Source organism: Pholis gunnellus, assembly GCF_910591455.1.
Source record: "Pholis gunnellus genome assembly, chromosome: 5".
NCBI classification, from domain to species: domain Eukaryota; kingdom Metazoa; phylum Chordata; class Actinopteri; order Perciformes; family Pholidae; genus Pholis; species Pholis gunnellus.
Window position 1 is genome coordinate 15,859,249 of NC_136531.1, and position 11,765 is coordinate 15,871,013.

General features: G+C 41.2%; 2 protein-coding genes across 3 annotated transcripts; both read left to right on the forward strand.

Annotated features, from left to right (window-relative positions):
* The first annotated feature begins 1,049 nt into the window (after nt 1-1,049).
* Nucleotides 1,050-9,179, forward strand: LOC306695640 (target of Myb1 membrane trafficking protein). Of its 2 annotated transcripts, none has more exons than XM_079158939.1 (15): nt 1,050-1,239; nt 3,075-3,159; nt 3,571-3,649; nt 3,854-4,003; nt 4,642-4,776; nt 4,868-5,017; nt 5,620-5,748; nt 6,436-6,569; nt 6,669-6,711; nt 6,802-6,919; nt 7,314-7,380; nt 8,018-8,093; nt 8,229-8,288; nt 8,407-8,446; nt 8,583-9,179. In XM_079158939.1, the coding sequence occupies exons 1-15, from the start codon at nt 1,167-1,169 to the stop codon at nt 8,723-8,725; spliced, it is 1,482 nt and encodes a 493-aa protein (XP_079015065.1). In that variant the 5' UTR covers nt 1,050-1,166; the 3' UTR covers nt 8,726-9,179. The 2 variants fall into 2 exon arrangements, with proteins under 2 accessions (XP_079015065.1, XP_079015066.1); XM_079158940.1 differs by having other exon boundaries at nt 6,805-6,919.
* A 791-nt stretch (nt 9,180-9,970) lies between these two features.
* LOC306696428 (noggin-2-like) lies at nt 9,971-10,951 on the forward strand (the record flags this gene model as incomplete). Its single annotated transcript, XM_079160032.1, has 1 exon — nt 9,971-10,951. One exon carries the CDS (start codon nt 9,971-9,973, stop codon nt 10,949-10,951), a length of 981 nt encoding a protein of 326 aa, XP_079016158.1.
* Between the last annotated feature and the right edge of the window lie 814 nt (nt 10,952-11,765).

The following is an 11,765-nucleotide window of genomic DNA, read 5'->3' on the forward strand; positions in this document are numbered from 1 at the left end:
ATTCATGAAAAATCTTCATTCATACTGTCTGAGCAGCAAATTGCATGTTAGTCGTAGACTCCAAAGTAACTGTACTGTAGCAGAACCTGCACATATTGTCTCTGACAATGTATTAGATTTCATTTGGTCAGAGAAATTCAATAGACAGGCCCACCAGTGTGACCTTTTGGAGTTTTCCTTGAAACACAATATTTTCAAGCTGAGAGAGCAGATAGGTGTTTTATTTACACATTTTCAAAACTGTTTTCTTTGTTAACAAGGTACCTGTAATGAGATGTGAGCATGGCTTCCCTCAGTGTTTCATATGAGCTTTTGAGGCGATACTGAATATCAATCATACAGCTGTGCTTCAGCATTATGTGTTCCTCTAAATCCTGTACAGTTTGAGATTGAGATATTTTAATTTGACATTTTCAATTTATGCTGCTTTTTGCCGCTACTTTAAGAGGAACATATTGTACTTTTGAATTAACTACATTTATCCAACAGTTTCAGATCAAGACTTTCTATTATAAAACTCCTGATAACTTCATTGTTTGAGATTAAACTACCCAACAGTAGTACAGGCATAAAGAGTTTTGGTAAAGGGAGATTACGGCACAGATTGTGAATGCAAGACTTTTACTTTAAATGAAGTGTTTTGCTCCTTTTAACTTATTAAAATACCTTATACTTCTTGACTGCCAATCATAAGCCTATATACATTATATAGAAATATAACATTCTGCATTCAAAGTCTGTCTGCAAATTGAGAACTTTTACTTTCGATACCTTAGGCTATATTTTGCTGGCAATACTACCTTTACTTAGCTTTTGAAAGGTGTACCTTTACTTACAACGGAGCTGTGGTATTAGGCTACTACTTTTATGCGAGAAAGGGTTATGAGTATTATGGTCCACGACTACCTTGCTCTGAGCTTAACGTGTAAGGACTCGAGACCTATACGTGAATAAGCTCCACTCGCAAACATCAGAGGCTGTGCGCCTCTCTGTTGATGTCTGCTGTTTCCTGGCTCTGTGGGAGCTTTCACGTGACTCAGTGAGCCCGTGCGCCTCTGAAGCAGCTGAGGACACGTAAAGCAAACGGCAACACCGTAGTTTCGAGCTCAGTAGCTGCCAATTTACTTCAATACAGTTAAGAGGGGGGACGCTTGTCATATTCGAAGATGTTTTCACTCGGGGAGAAGATGGAGTTTCTCATAGGAAACCCCTTTTCAACGCCCGTCGGGCAGAGAATCGGTAAGTCTCCGTTGCTTCTCAAACTAGGAGTTGTTCACCGCTGGATTCAATTTGACTATCATTTAATTTACCTAATCAAGAACATGTTCCAGCATTTCATAACCACACTCACGGGGATGTGGCCTACGATTTAATAACACTTTTCCTGTTTTATTTCCTGATCTAAAATGTTTAAAAATGAACTCCAAATTTGACAGAGACATAGAAAGAAGTCTTTAGAGCCAATGACGCGGCTGAGGCGGGACTCGAGCCCACCGAATCTTTCGTTTGATTGGTTTATGCACGTTAAGTGACGGTTCATTTGACGAATTAAGGAGGCGCTGTGTGTTTCCTCTCACTTCCTCGATCACCGATGTGTTTTGTCAAGATTCGGTTTCACACCATTATGCACAAGTGTCACTGACGCTCTGTAACAAGCATATGCGTCACATTAAACTTCTTTTAAAACCAGCAGTGGTTCCTCGTAGTGGCAACAGGTTGCTGATTTTAGTGATGCCGACAAACCCACAACAGACTCTCAGACAGCTGCATAAGACAGATGTGTAATCATGACAATCTAGAGATGTGACAGAATGACACACAGCCATCTCAAGCCTTCCTTCCTCTGACCTCATCCACTCAGTTTTTCTCACACAGTAATGTCAGAGAGGCTTCTGCTACGTCTGAGGCCAACGAGAGCAGAAAGCAGCTGACAGTCACATGAAGTGGAGGGAGCCCAGGGAAGGGGAGAGGAGGGGGAGTAAAATGCGATTGAGAAAGGCAGTGAGGGTTTGGAGAAGTGTGGGGGTGTTAGTGGAGAGGAATGAAGGAGCTTTAGAGACTCACGAGGAGCCTGTGAGGGGTGGAGTGCAAAGAAAACTGGCTTTGATTGCTAAATAGTTTGGAGGGAAATACATGTTTAAGCCGAAAACCCATTTTCTCAATCGGCTTATGGCTATAAACAACGAGTTCCTGTAAAAACCATATTACCTGGAGGATACCACTCACTTCACATGAGCGATTTTGAGTTTGTCTGTGCTCCTCTGCCTGGTTTAAAGTTGATGGGGCCTTGTTGGATGAAGGTGATGGTTTCAACCAACCAGTCAGAATCCTTGATCCAACCACGTCAACACAGTCCTCGAGAAGCAGATTTGATTGTTGAAGGGGCTCTTGACCCAACTATACACACTGAGATTATGGTTTACGAGTCTAAAGAATCATTCATTCATTGTTTTGGTTTTCTGGCACACAACTTTACCATTCTTGTTCACAATCACTGTTTTCAACATAGCTTCGTTTTCAGCCGCAGCGGGCAGCTGTTTTTCTGCAAAAAAGCTCTGAAAACTGTCTGTACACTACGAGCACAGCTCCAAACAGCAGAGCAGACACAGACTGATGAACACAGCGGTGCATTTAGCACCTAAACAGCCACATATTTCATATTCATATTTCATTTCATACGTTTTTTTTCCCTTTAACGTTGATTGTTGTTTATGTAGTCACAAACATTTAGTTTTCAATAAAAGAAAGACATTATTTAAAAACACATTTCCAGGTGTGTGACCTTAAGTATCACATATACATATCTTATTTATTGTATGATATTATTACCATATTTCCATGTGGTGTTTAATTATTGTGAATCATGCTATGCGTTTTTATCTCAACCGACACATTTCTCACAGAATGGTTTCCGGGAATAAATCTGAAAATGCCTGCTAAAAATGTGACTTAGTATTATGTTGCAGATATCATGATATCAGAAGAAAGTCTTCTGGTTATCGCTACATGTCTCTCTTCCCATATCAGTATTACTGTATAACTGTAACTTTGTGTGATTCCCTCTCTGTTGACAGAGCGAGCGACCAGCGGCGCTCTGCAGTCCGACGACTGGGGGCTCAATATGGAGATATGTGACATCATCAACGAGACGGACGAGGGGTACGCAAGTAACATGGTTTCACCAAGAAGCCTCTAACTGACCCCATCTGATGCACACTGCCTAACCCTTCTGTCTAATGCATTGCTCTGTAGCTCCACACGTTTTATCTTCACGTTACTTTTTAGTGACACGTCCTTCATGATTTTGTTGTGTCTTTTTGTATTTCTATGGAAATGTGGTTGTGACTGAGTGACCTACAGTGAAGGCCAGTCTCAAAGTTTGCTCTGCAGTGTAGTTTTTGTAATGCTAAAAGACGAATGTCACTGGAATCCTGAAATGCAACGTGTGTAGTGATTAGATGTATACAGTAGAAATCGCAAAATTATGAGATCTCTCTCATAGAGATGAACCATAATTACCTTTCTTTGCTTATTTTCTCATTTATCAATATCAGTTTTTATTTTTCTCAGGCCCAGAGATGCAGTCAAAGCTATTAAGAAGAGAATCGTAGCGAATAAGAACTTCAGAGAGATCATGTTGGCCCTTACTGTGAGTATTCATCTGTGGGGGATCGTGTGCAATGATTTTACCCATTGGTGGCCTTGTCGCAATGGTTTGTGGCTAATTCAACATTGAAGTCTTAGTGTACGTGTTGAGACAATGAGAGAACAAGCTTTCATTTTGACTGGCATAGATTTGATTATATTTGCACCTTTTTAGTTTTTTTATATGGACTGCATCACTGTCACACAGGTTCTTGAGGCCTGTGTGAAGAACTGTGGCCATCGCTTCCACATTCTGGTGGCGTCGCAGGAGTTTATTGAAGGAGTTTTGGTGCGTTCCATTCTGCCCAAATACAACCCCCCCACTGCCCTCCATGATCGGGTGCTCAGCCTCATACAGGTATGTGGATGCTCCTGCAGAGGGCAATATATGACAACAACTGTCTGCACTTGTGCTGCAACTAATGAGTATTTCCCTTAGCGATTAGTCTGCTGCTTGTTGTCTTAAATCATTTATTAGTCGTGTCTATAAAAAAATGAATGAATTAATAAATCTCCATCACATTTTACAAAAACCAAAAGCGATGTCTTGCTCATGTTTTCTTTTTTTTTTGTTCTAAACCCAAAGATGTTACATTTACTACAATAAAACACAAATAAAGCAGGCAAATAATTCCAGCCGTTATTATGAGATATTTCAGTTCTGTGTGATGACTTCCCACAGCTTTTAAGGTTTGCTTAAGTGGGACTCTGTTATGGCTGCAGACGTGTACAATCGTGTTATCTTTAGTGTTCTTTGTGATTTATATACACTTGCACATTCCTGTGCTACATGGTCAAAGCCAGTTCTGTGTAATCACAGACTAGCAGGAATGATAATATTAGATATACACAGTATGCTGAAGGAGCAATCCTTTTCTGTAGCTTTTGGTTTCTTCTTCTTGTTTTTTTTTCCACATTTGGCCAGTTGACTGTGCTATTGAATACTGATTTAGGAATCTGTTATTCTCATGATTTCTTTCGTCATATCACCCCCAGTCGTGGGCCGATGCGTTCCGTAGCTCTCCCTCCCTAGCGGGGGTGGTGTGCGTGTATGACGACCTGAGGAGACGTGGTCTGGAGTTCCCCATGACAGATCTGGATGGTCTGTCCCCCATCCACACTCCGAATAGGGTGAGTGTCTACAAAGTGAAAACAACACACCAAAAGAAATGCATCTACAGATATCTATCTCTACAGTGCACGTTCTCCATTCATCTTGCAGAGTACCCCAGAAAACGGGACCCCTGAAACGAACCCCGTCGCTGCTCCCACACATCAGCCACAACCACAAGCACCTTCCAGTGTTCCCACTCAGAGTACGTCCACTCCAGTCCTGTCCAGTGAGGGACCAGCCTCCCTCTCTGCAGAACAGGTACAACAGCCTAAAAACACTGTCAGTCACTGACTACATAAAGCAGGTGAAGAAAACTATGACATGTTTCAAGTTAGGGACATTTGTAGACTCAAGATCAATGTGCTTTCACTTTGATATTAAAGAACCTTTTTATTTTCAGTATCAAAAATCCAATGTTCATCCGTTGTGATTCAGTGTTGCAAAACATTAAAACATGAAAATGTCTCAGCTTTAATAGTTATTATAGGCACTGATATGTTGTGCCAATATTCAGCATCTTTTGATGTGGAACCTTTTGATGTTTTGTCTGTGGAACAGCATTTAAAAAATTAACATAGACTAGAGTTCAACTGCATCTTAAATCAGGTGTGTGGTTCCCAAATTGGCCACTGAGTCTTGCACATGTGACCGGGGGGAAAGTGTTTGGTGAAAATGAATTTGTCAGAACTGTCCATTTGATTTGAGCTGGAGCAGGGCCATTGTTAATGGGGTTTTTTTTCCCTTTCAAAATACAACTGTATTACGTGAGTAATAGGCTGCTTCTATGCACAATGTTGGCTTTATAGAATAAACGTCATTGTGTTGTTGCTTTTTTGACTGCTTTAGATTTTTTTTTTAAGTTTCTTAATCAGGAACAGAAGCTGCGAAGTGAGCTGGCACTGGTGAAGGGAAATCTCACTGTGATGACAGAGCTGCTGAATGAGCTAATACCTGGACAGAGCCAGCAAGATGACACGGAGCTGCTACAGGTGTGTGTGTGTGTGTGTGTGTGTGTGTGTGTGTGTGTGTGTGTGTGTGTGTGTGTGTGTGTGTGTGTGTGTGTGTGTGTGTGTGTGTGTGTGTGTGTGTGTGTGTGTGTGTGTGTGTGTCAGCCTTTGTCCATCATCAGTGGTGTTTAAAACAAAATTAGTTGGGAGAAGATGTACCATAAATGATTGTGTGTTTTGTTCTGATGCTTCATTCTAATGTGATCATACATCACTTTAAATGTGACTTTATATTCAACTGTGCAGGCTACATTTTTGTGTTGGTACAATTTGTCAATTGATTTAATAGCATGCCATGTGTGTCTATATTAATCGATCTTACATGGGGAAGCAGAGATACTTATTTGTGTCAATTCCCTTGTATTACTCTTTCTCTCTTTGAGCTCTGTTTTGTTGATGCTGCCGGTACAATTGCTCTGTACTTCATTTACTCTATACAAGTTCAGGTATCATGTTGTTGGCAAAGAATTCTGGGAAATGTAGTAAACTAGCGATTGATGTAAAAATAGATGAAACGGATTAAGAAAATTGGGTACACCAACAAAAGAACATTTAAACATCATATAACCCTGGGACTGGATTTAACATCAAAGATGGATGATTTTCATTTACTCCATGTAATTAGTGGTGAGAATGAATTAATCTCTCTGTCCTCCGATGTCCAAGCAGCAGCTATACTCGGTGTGTAAGAGCATGCAAACTCGAGTGATGGAGCTCATCCCCCAGCTGCTGGATGAAGGGTTTATTGAAGAGCTGCTCATGGTCAACGATGACCTTAACAACGCCTTCATCCGCTATGAGAGGTGTGCCGCAGCCTAGCTTCATGTTTCAGATCACAAGAGTGCAATATGTATCTTTCTCATGGCTAAATTCATGCTCATTGTGTTGTCATTGTGTTTTAGGTTTGACAGACTGAACAAGGCACAAATCCCAAATAGTCAACAGGTAAGAAGACGACTCGCTTCTCCTCCTTTCTGCTGTAAGAACAAGCTCACACACGAGGTGATGCCCCACTGTTATGCGTCCTCACTCTAGCAGAGCTCTGCCACAAGCCCGAGCCTCATCAACCTCAGCCAGCCTGCTGTCATCACAACAACCAGCCAACCAGCAGCCAGCAGCACCCGCGCCAGTCTACCGCAGCCAGCCGACCACAGTGAGTAAACATTATGTAACTTCTGCTTCACATGTGCACTCTTTTGTAACACCGAATCCATACGTATAACATATGTATAACGGAGTTTTGCCTTTGTAATTTGGCTTATATATCTGGCAGAAAACAGGATGCTGTGGCTGGGCATCACATGGACATTTGGTGTTTATGGGGTTTCACAATAACATGACAACTTAGGAAAAAGGAGAAAATCCAAAATTGCACTGTTGGAGCATATGATGTGTTTGAAAGTTGCCGATGAGTACAAAATCACTGTTTCCATTCATGTTTGTGGTTTTATTATTCAAATGTGTTGCTACAGGAATTTAGATAACAGAATAGAGGAGGGCTTTTTTTCATTGAGTTGTGACTTAATGAGTGAGAATCTGTCTTGCAGAAGAGGAGGGGGAGTTTGACATGTTTGCCCAGACGAGAGGCAGCTCCCTGGCTGAGCAGAGGAAAAGGTGAGCGGTGCTAACTGGTGACAGAAAGACACGCGTCATATCCCGACACCACGAACTGTCACAACATGTCTGGTGCTTTTATTTGCGTGCGGTCTATAAGAGATGAAAAGTGCCTCATCCCTTGTGGTAACTTTGACTTGGCGTAGTAGCCTTAGCGATAACTGGATTTGCTTTACAGATATCTGCAATCTGTGACTGAATCTGAACATAATAAGACATAAAAAATGGATTAATTAAAAACGTCTGAATGTAGTGAGATGAAATTACAAGCTGACTGGTGAGCCTGAGGCTACTTTTGCCACTAAACCTCTGATGAAAGATATCTACAGTTTAGTTTTGGCCGACAGTACATGACACCACATAAAGACACAGAGTACACAGAGACACAAAGCCTGACAATTTGAATTTTACTTGGCCATTACTTGGATTTTTCCCAACTGCATCACAAACAAAAAGGTTATTTTACCACTAAGAAGTAGACAACGGTCTGGACCGCCCCCATGGCCGAATATTTAATGTGGGCATGCCACCTAATTGCAACGTTCAAGGTTTGACTCTCGGGCAAAAAGTTGAAATGAATATTTAGTTGAATACAGCCTACACTGCATCACAGCATTACAATATATCCTATCCCCAGTGTCAGGTATGAGGACCCGAGAGCTGTGGAGGGCCTTGCTGAAGCTCTGGATACGCGGTTGCAGGTCACAGGAGGGGTGAGTATGCCACCATAAGACGGACATGGAGTCAAACAAAACATTTCCTGTGAAATACAAATACAAAGTGTGGTGATAATCGTTGAATACAGCTAAAACACGGTGTCGCCTCATTTTGATTACTGTTCCTTTTAGATGCCAGCCGCGAAAAGCTCTCAGCAGAACGATGTTGACAAATGGTTATCTGGTGATATGGTAAGAAAAAGCTTCTCTCTGTATTAAAATGTGTTCTTTTCAAATAAAAACGTTGTGATGTGTAATACACTGCAGGATGATATATCTTTAATCTGTTTTATTGTGTTTGGACGTGCAGGAAGACCAGTCTTCAGTTAGTGAGGGAGTTTCCAGTACAGGTATGTTGTTCTTGTCTCCTGGTCCATTGCTGCCATTTTAGTGTTAAAAACAATGTTTCATATTTCGTGTTTACTTTCTGTGTGTTCATGTCTCCATGCACATACACGCACATCTAACTACAACCGTCTCTTTCAGAGTTTGATCAGTTTCTGGAGGCTCGGGCGAAGGCATCGGACCAAAGAGGACAGACAATTCGAAGCGTGCCACCCTCCACATCCAGACCGCCACCGCAATCTAACCAGCAACAGGAGAGATCAGACCATCTATTCTCACTTTGAGTTTGAGGACAAACAAGAGAAGCGGGTGGATGTAAATATCAACGTACACACGGCATCGTATTAAAATATGCCCACAATCACACACATGCTGTGTTAAGTCAGGTTTCCTCTGAAAGCGCACACACACACACACACACACACACACACACACACACACACACACACACACACACACACACACACACACACACACACACACACACACACAGAATAAACCTGACACTACAGACAATATTTCTTAGTTAATTCCTGCTCTTTGTTATCTTTATGTGAGTATAAAAAAACGGTATTTATGAATTATATTATTATAATGTTGCTGTAAACAACAACTTAAAATGCAACTATTGTTTAGAGCTAAGTATAATGTTGAAAATATGTTTGATAATACGCCATCATGTGCCTTTGACCCAGACAGCTGATTTTGTGTAGATGAGAATAAATAGGGTTATTATTCTGCAAACATGTTGCGTCTGTCCTCTTTTTTTTTACAATGATATCTATGTCATTAATTTAAGCTGCCATGATGGGAATTTACCCTGAAGCTTGTTTTATAACTGATCTAAGTGCAGTCTTTGTGTGAGAGAGAGCTGTTATTCTTCAAGATCTTGCTTCAAGATTGCTGCTCCACCAAATCAAGGTCAAATGATTCTTCTTCTTCTTCTTCTTCTTCTTCTTCTTCTTCTTCTTCTTCTTCTTCTTCTTCTTCTTCTTCTTCTTCTTCTTCTTCTTCTTCTTCTTCTTCTTCTTCTTCTTCTTCTTCTTCTTCTTCTTCTTCTTCTTCTTCTTCTTCTTCTTCTTCTTCTTCTTCTTCTTCTTCTTCTTCTTCTTCTTCTTCTTCTTCTTCTTCTTCTTCTTCTTCTTCTTCTTCTTCTTCTTCTTCTTCTTCTTCTTCTTCTTCTTCTTCTTCTTCTTCTTCTTCTTCTTCTTCTTTTGTCTTGCTTCATGCTTGCTGTGAATTATGTCAAACCATTTTCTTTTTCCCATACAAATGTCTCCTTGATGACATCTCAATTGCTTGAAAGTATCACACATATAAATCTGTTAACATTGTAGTAAATCTGGTGATTAACACATGAAACTAGCTTCTCAGATGTGTCCTACATGTTTGCGTTGAAGCTAGCCAAAACATCAGAGCCTTGAAAAAGAAGTGGGAGCTTAGATGAGCTCTGGCCAGCCTCAATAATATGTCCTCTGTTTGTGTTATAAAGCACTGATTTCAGTATGTTATTGTTCACAAGCTCAAGGATGTCTGGTATAGGAGTCTCTGAAGCACCCGGAGGAAACCCCATAACTCACCCTTCTGTTGTACCATCCGCACCTAAAACCATGTCTCGACCAGTCAACTGTGTTGTCTTTGTCTGCTGGATTTCTGTTTCTGCCCTTCTACATGGATCTGCATCGTTTGCGTCTGACATTTCAACCCAGATCCAGCTTCCAAACGCGACCGTTGTGCAAGACAAGGAGGACACAGACTGGGATTCAACCTTTATTCAGCTGAGAGACAGTTTGCTGTCCTATTCACAGCCAGTCCCTCCATACACCCTGCTGACAAACGCTAAGGACTACCACCACATGCCCAAACCCAGACATTGCCGCCCCTCCCGCCTCCTGCGTCTTCTGGGATCCTCTTTTGACCTGTTCTGGATGTCCATAGATCAGCCATCTCAAGCCTCTGGGTGTCATAGGGGTGGTCAACCTTTGGTTAAATCGTCACTGCCCGCAAAATTGCCCAGCGACACCGCTGTCTGGAAAAAGTTCAACCTGAGTGCTTCTCCAGAGCTGAGAGAGGCTGCAGCAAACCATCGCCAGAAGCTGGTAAAGGAAGCTGCAGATCTGGACCTCAGTTCTCTGCCCTCGAATGTCGGCAGTTCAGTCAGAGACTGGTTAGTGCGCTCTGCCACTTGTGGATTGAGCTACCAATGGGTGGATCTGGGTCCGGCTTTCTGGCCACGTTGGCTGCGTCAGACTGATTGTGAAAAATCTGATGGAGTGCGAAGTTGCTCCTTTCCTGGTGGGATGGAGTGTGTGCGAGCTCAGACAGCTCGCATAAAGATTCTGGCTTGGCACTGCTTGGAAATCCGAGCGGGAGGAGATGTTTCTAGAGCGATTAAAGCTGACAGATCTGACGGCAGAATTGAGATGGGGACAGGTGAAGTCATGAAAAGGTGTAGATGGTCTATAGTGCCTTATCCTGTGGTCACAGCGTGTACATGTTCTTGTAAATAAATGTTTTTCTCACTGGGGCTTAAGATTTTCAATCCTCATAATATGTTTATATGCATATGTATTTTATACTGTCATTGAGTTGTTATTGATGAAATCAAAAATGTGTTAAATGATTTTCCAAACCTAATCATATTTGCTTTTTAAGACGTTGCACCTTAATATTACTGGCTTTGAGCAGAGTTTAATAAAAGATTCTGTCTCCTGATAAATTGTTGAATTATTTAGTGTCTTCAGCAACATGCTCTTTTCCAGTAACACTCTGTCAAACACAGTCCTCTATATTGTTGCTTTATGTAAGCAGCTGCAAAGTGTCTTTGCAGGGATGAAGTACTAAAAAGGCTTAAAATTGATAACTTTTTGGTCACAGGCTTTTCTCACTAAAAGTCAAGAAGGCGTACATGTCTGGTGTTAATAACAGTATAAGGTCTTTTGGTACAGCTCTATAGTCCCATATTACTTTTGGGTTGTGATACATTCAAACGATTTGGAAAACTTCACAAATGAGTGGTTCAACTGTGTTTTCAGCAATGCTTTCAGTACACTGCAGACTTTTCACCTCTCTTTTTCAGCTTTTCACAATTAGCATTGGGTGTACCTACGTGTGTGACGTACATTTTTTTATTTTTTTTATTAAAGAAACTTAAAAATATCAACCTAAAATAAATATCTATCCTATCCTGAAATTGAGAATCCAAGAGAAATTCATATCCAGTTGGGCAATTCTGAGAGTGTGATGACAAAATCATTTTGCGACAGGAATGGTTTTCTTTTGTGTTATTATGATAGCGTACAAGCAACGAAAGATGTGTAACTG